This window comes from Staurois parvus, unplaced genomic scaffold (assembly GCF_062004578.1).
Source record: "Staurois parvus isolate SC_StPar_1 unplaced genomic scaffold, SC_StPar_1.0 ptg000390l, whole genome shotgun sequence".
Classification (NCBI taxonomy): domain Eukaryota; kingdom Metazoa; phylum Chordata; class Amphibia; order Anura; family Ranidae; genus Staurois; species Staurois parvus.
In genome coordinates, this window is record NW_028318186.1 from 3,462,108 (window position 1) to 3,478,855 (window position 16,748).

The 16,748-nt window shown below is 43.8% G+C and overlaps 1 protein-coding gene across 1 annotated transcript in view; it reads left to right on the forward strand.

Annotated features, from left to right (window-relative positions):
* Window positions 1-15,960, forward strand: part of LOC149455541 (allurin-like) — a 72,852-nt gene extending 56,892 nt beyond the window's left edge. Inside the window, exons 5-7 of the mRNA XM_089685962.1 lie at window positions 7,306-7,460; window positions 12,724-12,818; window positions 15,789-15,960. Of these exons, the coding sequence (XP_089542088.1) occupies window positions 7,306-7,460; window positions 12,724-12,818; window positions 15,789-15,960 (422 nt within the window). The remainder of the gene's footprint in view (window positions 1-7,305; window positions 7,461-12,723; window positions 12,819-15,788) is intronic.
* Window positions 15,961-16,748: the final 788 nt, after the last annotated feature.

The following is a 16,748-nucleotide window of genomic DNA, read 5'->3' on the forward strand; positions in this document are numbered from 1 at the left end:
GTTTGGTTTGTTTGCACTGTGTTATGTTTTAGTATTGCACTGCGTTTATGTTTGTATTGTTAGTGTTAATAAATTATATTGTTTATAACATATCTGAAGTCTGCGTTTCCCTGCATCAGTCACACACCTCTGGTCATACCCGGGAGCCCTGACAGTAGGACTATATACCCAGTACATGCTAGGCCCCAAACAGTCTTTTGGGCCTAGGAGCATATACAGTCCAGCAGAAACTTCTCAGGCCTCAGCCTGAGGCAAGAGAGTCAATATTTATAAACTCCCCCATCATGTGGCCTGAACATCCTTGTGGGATGGCTGGGGAAAATATGAATATTCATAACTTAGCCTGGCAGGGAAATCTCATACTATAGCCAGTGGTGCTAGTGACACCTACTGACAACAGTCCACAACCTCACTGATCTTAGAGAAAAACAAAGTGCACAAGTGCAACAAAAACTGGGCTGACTACCCAACCAAAAACAAAATTTTCCTACCAATGGCAATCTATCTAGGAGGGTGCTACATAGGTAAAGCTGAAGATTTCTGTTATGATAGTCATGATGGTAACACATGGTTTGATATTGAGGTGTGCTTGAGATGGTCTGGATCCATCACACAGTGGAACAGAGCTACTTGATATGGAATTTAGTTTTTTGGGAAATGCAAATCAACTGAGAAAGGGGGTTGAGAGTTAATTGATAAGGAACATTTCTGCCCCCAGCAAGTAAAAACAAATGTGAGGGCTTCTGTATTTAAGGATTAGGGTCCCTTTCACATGTGGCAGATTCTGTTCTGAGCAGTAGGGGATCTGCTCACAGATCCCCTTATGATCGCAGCAGAGAATGCAGATGACACATCTGCGTCCACTCAGTTTCTTCAGCGTGGACACAGACAGAGCCTGGTCTGCTCTATGGGCAGCTGGGAGTAAATGGACTCTGCTGTCATTTTACATCCAAATTCCCCTCCGATTTGCTTTGAATCCCTTTCTTTTTTTTAGCTTTTTTTTTTTTACTAAAAATCCAACAGTAGTTAGCAGTGTTTGTCAGGTCATGTGCACTAATGCTCGTAGTTTAGGTAACAAGAATTTGTGAGCCTACAGCCCTTTTGTCTAGGGACATCTTGGACATTGTTGCAATTACAGAGATTTGGTCAGGGATTCAAATAATTCTGAAATAGGAAAGTGGGGAGGTAGAGCTGTAAATCATTTCAAGAAAAGCCTAAAACTAACACCAATGAAGAAAACAAATAAACTAATTGGAACTCTCCAGAGAGGGATCTTTCCTTAAGCTGAATACATTGTCTGAAGTTTGGCCAGTTGCTGAGGACATTGACTTTCTCCTGTCCAACATCCCACAAACCAAATATCGAAGGAGCTGCAGGGAATGGAATCTATGAAACTTGAAGTGATGAAATCATTGTAAATCGAAGGAAGGATTTTCTGTGTTTTCCTTCCACTTGCCATTTTGAAGCAGCTGGATGTGGTTGTGGGCTCTTGGTAAGAGTGGGAAAGCCAGGGAATCATGCAGGGGTAGGAGTCCAGTGTGGAGGGGTGGGGAACATGCTGTCTGCACTGTGAAAGTCATCTGCAGCTATACATTTACTGGATCACTTTCAATCTGGGAAACAAATGAAGAGACACAGCACAAGCTGATGGCTGCTTTTGCTACATGCTACATACATTCAAAGAAGTGAACTAGTTAAGGACTTTTCAAAGATTCTATTCCTCACAGCAGCACATGGGAGAGAGAGGTAGGGAATTCAGAATACCCTTTCTGCTTTGCAAACTCACAGACCCTATCCATAGACCGTAGAGCAGGTGAAAAGAGCCAAAAAGTTGAAGCCAGCAGCTGAAACCTTTTTCAGAAGAAACAGCATCTTTAGTAGCAACAGCAGCCTTGGTGATCCACTTGATGGTTTCCCAGCATCTCTGTGAGTTCCTTGCCCTCAGAATCTCTAACAGTAGAGCCACATCTCATGCTCTGCCCCAGACATCACTTCTTCTTCCTGACCCCAGATCCTCCAGCAGCAGGACCACACTTAACAGGCAGGCTACTGCTGTTACCAGGCATTTGCACAAAGCACATTCAATGGCCTCCAAGGCTCCAGGCCTAGTCACAGAGCTGCACATTACACAACTTCTCCAGACTGCAGCCTAGAAGAGAGGAACAGAGACTCAACTATTTTCCCATGTATGCAACAGTGGTAATAAATCTCATACTTGTATTGTTGTCAATGAGTGCAAGGGTTCCCTTGATTGTGAAATGTTCTGCCCACTTCCACCTCAGCAAGCAGAAGAAGCCTTGTATTCACTGCTAAAAATACAAGGCTTCTCCTGAATGGTGGTGAAGCACTCAACCAACCCAAAATGAGTCAACTTTGTCCGAATGACCTTTTTAACATGAAATGGAAACTAGAATTCTATTTTAATGAACAAGTAACACAAATGAAAGATATTCTCAGGGCTGTGCTGCCAATGAGCACAACTGAGGAGACTGCCTCAAGCTGCACTCCAATAGGCAGAGTGAAGAGTGGCACTGAGACGAGAGTGTCCATACTGTACACTCTGTCCTTAGTCCATTCTCAGTAACATTGAGCCTGATAAAATCACAGGCTTGGTGATTCTGAGCTCCCTTCCCAGCCATTGTGCATTGGCCGACCCTCTTCAGTGATGAGGAGCCTTGTAACAAATGCAGGCACAGCCTCACTAAGGGCAGCACTGCCAGCTACTACACCGGCCTGAATGACAACAAATACTGGCAAGAACTAAAAGTGACAGTATACCTGTGGTTTTAACAGGCTCTGAGTCCCTGAGCTGACTGCCAGTGAGTGTGCTACTGTGGCCCAAGGTGGTCATCTTTGCTTCATCACTGAGCACAATGCTGCTGGCCTCCCTGCCTACCTGTGTGTTAGGAGCAGTGGTCAGGCAGAGACCTTTACTCAGTGGAGCGGGGTCAGCACTTTTAAGAAGCTCCATGTCATGCCACAAAGTTATTGCCAAATATGAATGCACTGCCCTTAACAAGTAACATGCCAAGATTCACTGTGATACTCACATGATGCTGGCTGTTGAATGCACATGTACCTTTGACATTTTTGTAGCGCTGTCCCTCCCCTGGAGGGTTAGCTGGAAATAACCCAGGTCTCCCTTACCTGTTCAAAGGCTGCCAGCCCAGATACCAGTTCCAGAGAACACCGACAATCAAAGACTCAGTCTAAGGGCTGTCTTTGTGAAGTTTATTGCAGAACTTGAACACAGGTAGATAGAGGGATGAGGGTGCAGGATGCTCTAAAACACACAGGCATTAGAGGAGAGATTCTTATACAAAGTCCTTCAGTAGCAGTCTTAAGTATTGCTGGAAGTAGAGGAAACAGCAAGCTAGTCTGAGACTCTGAAAGAGCAGTCACCATCCTTGTAGCAACCTCTGGGATCGATCTAACCCTCAAAGCACAGGCACACCTGAAGCTCTAGGCAAAAGATCCTACTCAAAATGTCCAGAGATAGCTTCTCAACCAGCTTTCCTTTGACACTGCCAGGAATGGGCTCAGAGCAGGTGGTGCTGGGGCTCACCTGCCTTGTGGGCTGCAGTACCAGTGCTGGCCAGCGGGTGCTCTCAGCAGCCAGAATCTCACTCCAGCAATCAAGCCATCACCTGAGGCTGATTGCAGGAGGTGTATTTAAGCAATGGCCAGGCCTGCAGTCAGTGCCTTGGTGTTTGTTCCCATGAGCCCCTGTACCTGCATCTTGTCTGCCTCCTGCCTGATATTCCTGCCTGATCCTGACTCTGCTAGAACTCTGCCTGCACTGACCCCGGCTATTCCTGACCACTCTCCTGCCTGCTCCTTTGTACCTTGTCTGCCGGATAGTTACCTACCTGGCCTGCCTGACTACGTTTGTGTTCCTGCACATATTGTGACCTGTTGGAGGTTTGGTTTTTGCACTGTGTGTTTGGGTGTACTGTATTGCCTTTAATAAATTATATTGTTTTACACCATACTTGAAGCCTGCGTTTCCCTGTGTCAGTCCACAAATTTCTGGTCATACCTGGATCCCTGACATAACACCAAGGCCAATCCTGACCAGAAGTGGCTGCACAGGGAAGCCATCTTGGCTTGTGGTTGGAGAAGGATGCATCTGGATGAAGTTGTGTACTTGTCTCTGCTAGCAATAGAAGACAGAGAGTACTGCTGTCAGATTCTGAAGAAGTATGCCAGGGATCAGCTGCTAGAGTGCATGCAAGTTGCTCATTCACTAGTAGATCAGGGCACAGAGTTTTCTGAGGTGCAGCCATTGATCCAGGCTTGTGCTCAGTTGGCTTTATCTGGTACCCCTGAAAGCAGGGATGATTTTTTTCCACCATTTAGTGCAGATCAAGTGGAGTCACTGGTATGGTTATTGGAGGATGATCCAGATTGCTTCCTTGAACATTATTCAGCTTGTCCACCACATATGCTTGTGGAGTGTATAAACGCAGTGCAGTCTTTGGTCAGACAGGCTACATGTAAGCTAAGCTTTGTTCAACCGGTACTACAGACATGGTCAGACTTGTTACACCCAGTCTCAGTCAGCTTGCAAAAACCCAGTCCTGCTTCAAATCCATGTTTTCAAAGCTCTATTCCTGCATTCCTGACAGCACCTCCAGTTCCAGCCCAGTATACCCTGCTAGCAACCACATGTCAGTACTCTGTTCCCACTCGCTGCACCTATCCTGCCTTTACCCCTGTAAAAAATCCTGCTGTAGCAACCGCTCCCTCCTCTGTTCCATCCTCCAGCTCTTCTCTGTCTTCAGCTGCTGCCTCCGTTTACAGACCTCCATTTACTTACAGTGCTTCAGTAACTAAACCCATGAAGAAGCAAAAATTCTTTCCAACCAGTACCATCCTGCCAGTATCCAAATCGGTCAGCCTGCCGTCTGAGAGCCCGTCCTCTGTTATCCAGCCGGATGACCCGATCCAGCCGGATGACCCGATCCAGCCTGATCACCTGATCCAGCCTGATGACCCGGTGCTCGTTGTCGAGCTAGATGACCCGGTGTTCGTGATCCAGCCTGGCGCCCCGGTGCCCGTGGTGCAGCCCGGCGCCTCGATGCCCGCGGTCCTGCCAGATGACCCGGTGCCCACGGTCCTGCCAGATGACCCGGTGCCCACGGTTCTGCCAGATGACCCGGTGCCCGCGGTCCTGCCAGATGACCCGGTGCCCACTGTCGAGCCTGATGCCTTGGTGCCCGCTGTTCAGTCTGATGCCTGATGACCCAGTGTACGCTACCCGGCCTGATGGTCCTACCCGGCCTGATGATCCTATAGGCCTGATGATCCTACCCGGCCTGATGATCTGGTGTTCGCTACCCAGCCTAATAATCCTATCAGGCTTGATGACCCGATGCTCGTTATCCAGCCTGATGCCCCGGTGTCCGATATCCAGCCTGAAGCCCCAGTGTCCGATATCCAGCCTGAAGCCCCGGTGTCCGATATCCAGCCTGATGCCCCAGTGCCCAATATCCAGCCTGATGCCCCAGTGTCCGATATCCAGCCTGATGCCCCGGTGTCCGATATCCAGCCTGATGCCCCGGTGTCCGATATCCAGCCTGAGGAACCAATAACTACTGCTCAGCCTGATGACCCAGTGCTTGCGGCCCAGCCCTTATGACCCGGTGCCTGTGGCCCAGCCTGACGTCCCGGTGCCCGCTGCCCAGCCTGACGTCCTGGTGCCCGCTGCCCAGCCTGACGTCCCGGTGCCCGCTGCCCAGCCTGATGTCCCGGTGCCCGATGCCCAGCCTGATGTCCCGCTGCCCGCTGCCCAGCGTGACGACCCGGTGCCCACTGCCCAGCGTGATGACCTGGTGCCCGCTACCCAGCATGACGACCCAGTGCCCGCTGCCCAGCCTGACGTGCCTCTGTGTGCTGCCCAGCCTGACGTGCCTCTGTGCGCTGCCCAGCCTGATGTGCCAGCTCCTGATGCCCAGCCTGCTTCTGGAAATCCTGTGTCCAGCAACCTGCCGTCCTGCGGTCTCCTGCAAAAAGATAGGCCTATCAGCAGTGGACCCAGCCAGTCACTTGATTCCGGCAGTGGGATGTCCAGTCAGTTACCGGACCCAGGCCAGTGGAACATTGGGGCCATTACGGACTGTTTTGAGAATCCTGAGGCCGCACCTTGAGGGGGGGTTACTGTCAGGAATAGACTCAGCACAGGTGGTGCTGGGGCTCACCTGCCTTGTGGGCTGCAGTACCAGTGCTGGCCAGCGGGTGCTCTCAGCAGCCAGAATCTCACTCCTGCAATCAAGCCATCACCTGAGGCTGATTGCAGGAGGTATATTTAAGCAATGCCCAGGCCTGCAGTCAGTGCCTTAGTGTTTGTTCCCATGAGCCCCTGTACCTGCATCTTGTCTGCCTCCTGCCTGATATTCCTGCCTGATCCTGACTCTGCTAGAACTCTGCCTGCACTGACCCCGGCTATTCCTGACCACTCTCCTGCCTGCTCCTTTGTACCTTGTCTGCCCGATAGTTACCGACTCGGCCTGCCTGACTACGTTTGTGTTCCTGCACATATTGTGATCTGTTGGAGGTTTGGTTTTTGCACTGTGTGTTTGGGTGTACTGTATTGCCTTTAATAAATTATATTGTTTTACACCATACTTGAAGCCTGCGTTTCCCTGTGTCAGTCCACACATTTCTGGTCATACCTGGATCCCTGACAGACACTCTTCAGTAAAAGGGGTCCTTCTCTAGACCAGCTTCCTAAGGTAGTATCATCCAACAAGTTTCTTTAAGTCCAGGTTCCTCCAGGCCCTCAACCAAGCACATGCTGAGGCTTAACAACAACAGCTCTTCAGTAACACAAGCTGCCTACCAGGAGCAGAGGTCCCAGGAAAGAAAGCTCTGAACAGACCCTTCCAAACATGTATCCTCTGCCCAGCCACACCTTCTGGGCCAGCCTCCCAGGGATTGGCTGAGGTCAGATAAATATCCATAACCCAGTGGCCTTAATTCTGCAAGTTTCTTCCAGAGGTAGACATGAGCAACCACTTAGAGAGACCTGACCAGACCTAGAAAATAAATTGATGCTCAGCTGAGTAAAGCAGAGGCAAAAACTAAATTTAACCAGCCTAGGGCAGGGTACTACATTTTCCTCTGCTTTAAAGGGTTGTGCCACTAACAAGGAGACAACATGTAACCCCTGCCCTGCTTGCTTCTTATTGTACACTTAGATGCTTGTTAACAGACAAGGTCTACAACCTTTTCTCTTTTTAAGAACCTCAATTATTTGTGTATTTTGTATATTTTGTACTATTTTTATTCACTTTTTTTTGCTAGAGCCAATTGTTACTACTTGTGGGGAAAACCTCTATTTCTCAACTGCTAAGGATCATTGGAAGGATGCGGTTGATGATTGGATCAGTGAAAAAAAAGCATTTGAATATGGATTTGGAGCAAAAACAAAAAATGACATAACCGGCCACTATACTCAGGTAATTTCAGAATCACAAAGCATCTGAACAGTTAGTGAGATGGTATTGTTAGAGTCAGCAATCTAAAAGGATCTAGGAAGCCTGGCCTCTAAACCACTGCAAAGATTAGTACTGCCTCCTCGCATAAACCTGGGCACTTCAACCTGAGGGGTATGATAAAAACAAGAGGTCAGGAGATCCAAAATACAGCTGAAGTTATGTGCACATTTTGTAAAACTTGAACTTGGCTTTTATAGGTAGAAGATCTGCATAGAACTTCAGCTGCCTGCATCTTTGGATCTATTGATTGTTTTGGGATGTGTTTTGAGAGCAATGTATTTTTTAGTCTCCTGGTTAAATGAATGTGGTTACTCTGTTGGCAGGTGTTGGCTTGCCAACAGTTGAATGGTGCTTGGTTTTTTTTTTGCCACCAAAGGAAAGCTCTATTTGTGTCAAAAATGTTATATGGGTACAGTGTTGCATGACTGCGCAATTGTCATTCAAAATGCGACAGCACTGAAAGCTGAAAATTGGCCTGGGCAGGAAGGGGGTAAAAGTGCCCAGTAGGCAAGGTTAACCACTTCCCACCCGGCCTATAATAAAATAATGGCCGGGCAAGCCTATCGTCGATCCTGGAGGGCGTCATATGACGTCCTTCCTGGATCGCGCTTTGCGCATACCTGCAAGGCCGTACTGTGGCGAGATCTGTCTCCGGCTCTGTACTTCGGACACGGCCGATGACAGGTCTGTGTACCGGCCCCATTGCCAGTACCATGTGACCTGCTGTAACCAATCACAGCAGGTCACATGACAGTTGTAAACAATGGATGGCTTTCATGCCATCCATTGTATACAAGTGTGTCTAGCTGTGAATGGTCACAGTGATCACATGCACAGGCTGGGCCAATCACAGCTGATCTGTGTCATGTGATTAGCCATGGCCAATCACAGCTAATCACAACAAAAAAACCTGAGTCAATCGATTTCATTCAGTTAAATGCTTGCTTATAGCAATTAAATACTTTGCTATAAGCCAGAGATGGGCAACTGTGGCCCTCCAGCTGTTGGTGAACTACAAGTCCCATCATGCCTCTGCCTTTGGAAGTCATGCTTGTAACTGTCAGTTTTGCAATGCCTCATGGGACTTGTAGTTCTACAACAGCTGGAGGGCCACAGTTGCCCACCTCATAAGCAATCAAATTGTGTAAAAAAAAAAAAAATACTGATCACTTCCCCAAAGTAGTACAATGTTACTATGGTAACATTATACTACTTTGCTCATAGTGTAATATGAGAAAAATCTTAAACAGAACATTTTTTTATAAAAAATAATTAAAACATTAAAATAAAATTGAAAAAAAATTATTATTTTTCGTACTGTCACCAGTCAGTGTCCCTGATCCCACACCAGTTATATGATGACACTGTACTGCAATGGTGACAGTATGAAAAACATTTTTGTGAAAATAATTTTTGTAATTTCTTAATTTTCCAAAACATTACGACAAAAAAATTACAACTTCAAAAAACTCGCCATATGTCTTATGAAATACGTCGGACTGTCTACTTTGCAAGAAGGGGTCATTTGGGGGATATCTGTACTGTTCTGACATTTTTGGACCTTAAGAAATTAGATTGGCTGTCAGTACTTCAGGATTGATCAATATTCAGATATATCCCATAGTTTGTGAACTCTATAACTTTCCTACAGACTAAATAATAAATACTGATTTGGGTTATTTTCACCAAACACATGTAGCAGAATACATCTTGGCCTAAATTTATGAAGAACAGTTATTTATTTGCAAACTTTTATAACAGAAACAAAGAAAAACACTGTGTTTTTTTCAACATTTTTGGTCTTTTTTTTTTTTAAGTTTGCAAAAAATAAAAACCCCAGTGGTGATTAAATAGCAAGAAAGCTCTAGTTGTGTGAACAAAATGATAACGTTTCAGTTTGGGTACAGTGTTGCATGGCCACACAATCATCATTGAAAGTGTGAGAGCGCTGAAACCTGAAAATTGGCCTGGGCAGGAGGGGGTAAAAGTGCCCAGTATGGAAGTGGTTAGGCTTCAAGCAGTGGATCCTGTTTCAGAGCCTAGGTAACCTTACCTAACCACTTCCCGACTGGCCGTTGTATATAAACGGCCGGACGGTGGCAGTGCAGGGTCGGGTGGCCGTTTATAAACGGCCTCCCAGCACCCTGCTTGTGCGCGCTCCCTGGGAGCACACAGCACCGCGTTCCGGTGCCCGCTGTGTCCTCCGGACACAGTGAAACACCGATCGTCGGACAGGACCTCTGTACGAGGTCCCGATCATGTGATCACTGATTGGCCAATCAGTGATCACATGCAAAGTAGTAAGCAAGATGTCACTTATGACATCATTGCTTACTACGTGTGAAATCTGTGAATGATCACAGAGGTCACATGGTACAAGCCTATTCACAACAGCCTTGTACCATGTGACAAGCTGTGACCAATAGCAGCTCACTCAGTACTTCTCAATGAGTGCAAGAATGCAGACAGAGAGAAAGAAATGATTGCTTTTACATCATATATGGGTGTAAAAGCAATGTGTTAAAAAAAAAAAAAAATCTTCATCAACCCCCACAAGTAGTACAGTGTCACCATGGTGACACTGTACTGCTAGGGTGACAGTATGTAAAATAAATAAATAAATAAAAAATAATAATATAAAAAAATAAAATAAAAATGTAAAAAAAAATGTTTAAAAATTATAATTTTTGGTTATAAACTAATTTGGATTTTTTTATTTTTACTAAAAAGATAATGGAATAAATTTTGGCAAATATTTATGATGAAATATTATTTATTTGCAAAATTTTATTAAAAAAACACTTTTTTTCAAAATTTTGGGACGTTTTCATTTACATAGCAAAAAAAATAAAAATCCCAGCGGTGAATAAATACCACCAAAATAAAGCTTTATCTGTCTCAAAAAAATGGTAAAAAATTATTTTGGGTACAGTGTTGCAAGACCGCGCAATTGTCATTCAAAGTGTGATAGCGCTGAAAGCTGAAAATTGCCCAAGTGTCCGGTGTGGAAGTGGTTAAACTGAACTCCAGGTATGGATTTATTGCATAAGTCCACCTTGGATCAATGGAAGTATGTACGTCATACTTGTGGGACTACTGGGGAAATTGAGAATCAGTGTAGTAACCTCCCCTACTAAAGTGATCCTCGCCGTCTTCCAGAGGAAAGCAACTGCCCCTCTGCAAAGTAATGAAAGAAGGCCGCTTGCTCAGTACGGGTTCTATTCACACAATATTCATATGCATGTGCCATACCATGTGAGATCCCCATAGAAGCTGTAAATCAATGTAGAAGGCACCGCTGCTACAGTGGTCTCCACTAGCTTCCCATGCCAAGTGGATGCCCTGCTGCTTACTGAACACATAAGGTTGCTCACTTGGCATTGGGTGCCATTCAAGGGATACTTTGCATTTTCTCAATGAATGCAAATCATTTTCTGATTGGACAAAGTAGAAATTGAGATGTCACTGCCCTGTCTCTCCACTTTGCCTAACCATAGAACACCATGCATTCAGTGAGGAAAATTCAAGGTATTCTGCTAATGGTGCCGATGTAGAGAGAGAGGCCCCCTGCGGTTATTATGCAACAGTTCATCTGCTCAACATTGAATCTGGAAGGCAGTAATGATCACAGTAGTGGCAGACACTACAACAGTGATTCTACTTTCCTGCAGCAGTCCTACAGGTATGGTATACAGTTGTGCTCCAAAATGTACATACCCTGGCAGAAATCCTGAAATTGTGGCATTTATATTGAAAATATGACTGATCATGCAAAAAAAAAAATGTTTTAATCTTAACCACTTGCCTACCGGGCACTTTTACCCCCTTCGTGCCCAGGCCATTTTTCAGCTTTTAGCACTCTCACACTTTGAATGACTATTGCACGGTCATGCAACACAGTACCCATATGAAATTTTATCATTTTTTTCACACAAACAGAGCATTCTTTTGGTGGTATTTAATCACTGCTGGGTGTTTTATTTTTTGAACTATAAACAAAAAAAGAGCAAAAAATTTGAAAACATTTTTTTTCTTTGTTTCTATTTTAAAGTTTAGCAAACAGATAATTTTTCTCTTTCACTGATATGCGTTGATGTGGCTGCACTTATATGCAGCACTGATGGGAACTGATAGGCGGCACTGATGAGGTGGCACTGATAGGCGGCACTGGTCGGTGGCACTGAGGGGCAGCACTGACGGGCAGCACTGCTGGGTGGCACTGTTGGGCGGCATTGCTAGGCACTGGTGAGTGGCACTGCTGGGCAGCACCACTGGGGACTGATGATCAGGGCATGTTCTGGGAGGACGGCATATGACATTTTCTTTGTTTCTATTATAAAATTTTGCAAACAGATAATTTTTCTCTTTCACTGATGTGCGTTGATGAGGCTGCATTGATACACAGCACTGATAGGCAGCACTGATGGGTACTGATGAGGTGGCACTGATAAGCAGCATTGATAGGTGGCACTGATGGGTGGCACTGACAGGCAGCACTGATGGGCGGCACCGCTAGGTGGCACTGCTGGGTGACACTGCTGGGCAGCATTGCTACGCACTCCTGGGTGGCACTGCAGGGCACTGATCATCAGGGAGGGCACGTTCTGGGAGGATGTCATATGACACCCTCCCAGAACTGGACAGCCGCGCTGTAGCCATCATTCGGCTATAGCGCGGTTGGCAAGTGGACAGTGATCATATGAAGCCATTTATTATTGCATAGTTGTTTGGCTCCTTTTTAAATCATAATGATAACAGAAATCCCCCCAAACAGCCTTGATCAAAAGTTTCCATCCCGTTGGAATGTTTGGCCTTGGTGCAGACACAGAAGGTGATACATACAGGTTAAAATGGCAATTAAAAGATAATTTCCCACATTGGTGGCTTTTTAAATTGCAGTTATTGTCTGTGTATAAATACTCAATGAGTTTGTTAGCTCTCACGTGGATGCACTGAGCAGGCTTGATACTGAGCCAGAAAAGAACTGTCAAAAGATCTGCGTAGCAAGGCAATAAAACTTTATAAAGATGGAAAAGGGATATAAAAATATATCCAAAGCCTTGAATATGCCAGTCATTACTGTTCAAGACTGATCACTATTAACAAGACTACATCTTTTTGTTTATTAGCCTGCAAACTATTTAGTCTACATGTTATCTACCAAATGTTCTGCTATCTAATCATTTTTATTCCTTTTTTTTCTAATTTATCTCTCTTTATTAAGGTTGTTTGGGCACGTACTGCGATGATTGGATGTGCTTATAAATACTGTGATAACCTGGATTATCCACACCTATATGTCTGCCATTACTGCCCCGCGTAAGTTCTAAAAGAAAATGTCTGATGTTTGATGCAGTAGCAGATATGTGGAATCCACAATGTCTGGATAAGACTTAAAGGGTATCTCCACTTTTGTGGGAAAGAATGATCAAATAAATAAATAATAATAAGACAGTGTATACAATTGAGATACAAGTCATGTTGTAATGGATTGTTTTTAACCATGTCGCCTCTCACATCTGTTCACTCCCTATGGACCAGAGCAATTTTTACAATTTTGCTATGGACCTGTTTATTCAGTGATAACTTTGTCATTACAGTAATGCATATATTGTTTTTTAGGGACAAACAAAGCTTTATTTTCATTAAATTTGTCTTGCAACAATGGTATTTTTGTTTCACAATTTTAAAACAAGTAAACGCAACAAAATGCACTCTTTTTTTTTAGCAGTGTTAGTTTAAAAATAAATAGTTTTACGGCACATAAAGTATCCATTGTATTCTGTAATTTGTCCTGTTTAAAATGACACTACAATTATGATTCTAGTACAAAGCATTGCAAAATGATTCACAAAATGAAATAAATTGTATTATTTAAAATGTTGAGCTTTTTTAAATGTGACATTTGTACATATATGTTAAAGGTGTAAATATATTAACCACTTGCCCTTCTGAGGATTTACCCCCTTAATGACTAGACCTCCTTTTTGCTATTCAGCGCTACACTAATTCAACTGGTAATTGAGCAGTCATGCAATGCTGTACCCAAACAAAATTTACATCCTCTTTTTCACATAAATAGAGCTTTCTTTCGGTGGTATTTGATTACCTGTACGCTTTTTATTTTTCACGCTATAAACATAAAAAGATCAAAAACTTTGAAGAAAAACTATATTTTTTTACTTTTGGCTATAAAAAAATATATAGTAAACTCAAAGTTACTCATAAATTTAGGCCAAAATGTATTCTGCTACATGTTTTTGGTAAACAAATCCCAATAAATGTATATTGATTACTTTGTGTGAAAGTTATAGCATCTACAAGCTATGGTGTAGATAATGGAATTTGCACAGCTTTTGCTTTCTGACTGCCCATCACATTTCTTGAGGTGCTAAAATACCAGGACAATACAAAGACCCCCAAATGATCTCTTTTCAGAAAGTAGACAGCTAGCTGCTGAGAGGCACACTGAGTCCATGGAAGATTTATTTTTTTTCAACAAGTTTCTGGAAAATGACAAAAACATTTTTTTTTTTTACACAAAGTTGTCATTTAAATTATTTATTTCTCGCACAAGCCATGGGTATATGTGGAATTACACCCCAAAATACATTCTGCTACTTCTACTGAGTATGGAGATACCACATGTGTGAGACTTTTTGGGAGTCTAGCCACATACAGAAGCCTGAAATCCAATGACCATTTTGAAAGCCTAAAGGTGCATAACTTCCTCATTTCACTTCCTCACTACCTATCACAGTTTCGGAGGCCCTGAAATGCCAAGATAGCACCAACCCCCTCCCAAATGACCTTTTTGGAAAGTAGACACCCAAAGGAATTTAAAAAGAGGCATGGTGAGTATTTTGCAGATCTCATTTTATTCTCACAAGGTTTTGACATATAAAAAAAGAAAAGAAAAAATATGTTTTCCAAAAACTTGTGGCAACAAACGAGATCTGCAAAATAGTCATCATGCTTCATATCAAATTCCTTGGGGTGTCTTCTTTCCAAAAAGGGGTCATTTGGGGGGTTTGGTGCTATCCTGGCATTTCAGGGCCTCCAAAACTGTGATAGGTAGTCTGGAAGTGTAATGAGGAAATAAAGCCCGTTAAAAGCCTAAAGGTGATTATCAGATTTTGGGGTCCTGTACTTGGATAGACTTCCAAAAAGTCTCTCACATGTGATATCCCCACACTTGGGAGAAGTAGCAGAATGTATTTTGGGGAGTAATTCCATATATACCCATGGCATGTGTGAGCAGTAAATCATTTAAGTGACAACTTTGTATAAAAAAAAAATGGTTGTCATTTTCCAAAAATTTGTGGCAAAAAAATAAAATCTTCCATTGACTTAACATGTCTTCTATTGGCTCAATATGCCTCTCAGCAAATAGTTTGGAGTGTCTATTTTTTAAAAAGGGGTCATTTTGGGGGGTGGGGGCATTCTATGCCCAGCATTAGACGTTTATGCCACACATCATTCACTCTTCTAACCACCTGAAGACCAAGCCTTTTTTGACACTTTTTGTTCACATTACAAAAAATCTGTATTTTTTGCTAGGAAATTACTTTGAACCCCCAAACTTTATATTTTTTCTAAAGCAGACACCCTAGTGAATAAAATGGTGTGCTGCAATTTTTGATGTCACATAGTATTCATGTGTGTGCGTGCGTGAGCGCGCTGAGTGGGGTTTTTTTGTAAGTTATTTTGATTTTTTAAAATTTTTTTACACGGTCCCTTTAATTTTTTTTCTTTTGATCGCTTTCAAACCCTCAGCCCATAACACCTTCTGGGGCCTAGTAGCAGTAAGTTCTCTGAACTACATGAATACTTCCTCCCAGGGGGAAGCTCCAGAGGAGAGAGAGACTGATCAGATCCTCCCAAACATTTATCTTCTCCTTTCTGGATCAGCCACCCAGGGAGTGGTTAGAGTCCAATAAACATTAATAATTCCGGAGACTGATCCTCTGCTTCAGCCAACCTTCCACAGACAAGTTTCCTTCAGGCCCTCAATCTGTAGCACCTGGTGAGGTCTAGTAGCAGTAGCTTCTTTGGAACATGCACATGCCCCATCGGAGGGGAAATTCCCAAGATAGAGAGAGACTGATCAGATCCTCCCAACCATTTATCATCTCCCCAGCCACACCTTCTAGGTCAGCCACCCAGTGATTGGCTAGGGTCCAATAAACATTCATAACTTCGATGACTGAAGCAATCAACCAGCAGGTTTAGGGAAAAATGTAAGCAGACAAAAAAGATAAATTGCAGCTTTTATTTCACTCTCTTTAGGGGAAATAGGAAGTTTGAAATGAAAACACCCTACCAAAGAGGAAAGTCGTGTTCCAAATGCAAAGAGAAATGTGAAAACAAATTGTGCGGTAAGAAGTGTGTGTGTGCGTTTGTGAGTTTTTATGTGGTTTTAAAGAAAAGGGTTGTTCAGACATGTATCCGGGGGCAGTAAAAGCAGATGGTTGAGCTGCAGTTTTACTGCCTTCCGACTGCCCCCTAAACAAGGCATGCAGCTTTATGCGCTTCAATTCTAGTGGGTTGGCATTTTTAGGGTTAAAACATATTGCCTTCTCACTACCTGTTAAATGCTATGAAAAGCAGTCTACCACAGATTGCTTTTCAGATGGATAGCAAAGGCTGCCACATGTTCGAATGAGCCCTTACTGAGATAACGATGATGTCTGCCATTTCTGACCTTCTTGGGAACATTGGGTTACATAGAGCCAGTGGAGTCAGTGAGCTCTAAACCAGTGCACTTGTTGTTGGTTAGTGACTAAGGGCTCTTTCACTCCTGTGGTGGAGTGCCCTCTGAAGAGCAATCCTTGTTCAAATCAACTTTCAGAGGACATTGCACAGGTGGTGAGGAGGCATTATATCTGATTTAACAATATAATTCCTCACTACTGTGCTGCGATCACGTTCATTGCATGAGGTTGCAACACGTCCCAATAGAACTCAATGGGTGAGTTTGACAAGTTGTGCCACTTGGCAAATTTTGCACCTCGAGTTAGAAATGCCTTGGCTGTGAAGAAAAGCATGCGGGTCTAGCTGTTATTATACAGTTTGACTTGGAGGCCGGGGACAGTAAAAACCCCCAGCCGCCTGTCTGAAAAAGACCTGAAAGTATAGGCAGGGCCAGTGCAAGGATTTTTGTCTACACAGATGAAGATTTATTTTTTTTTTCAGGAACTTATATAGCGCTGTCAATTTACACAGCACTTTCCATATATATTGTACATT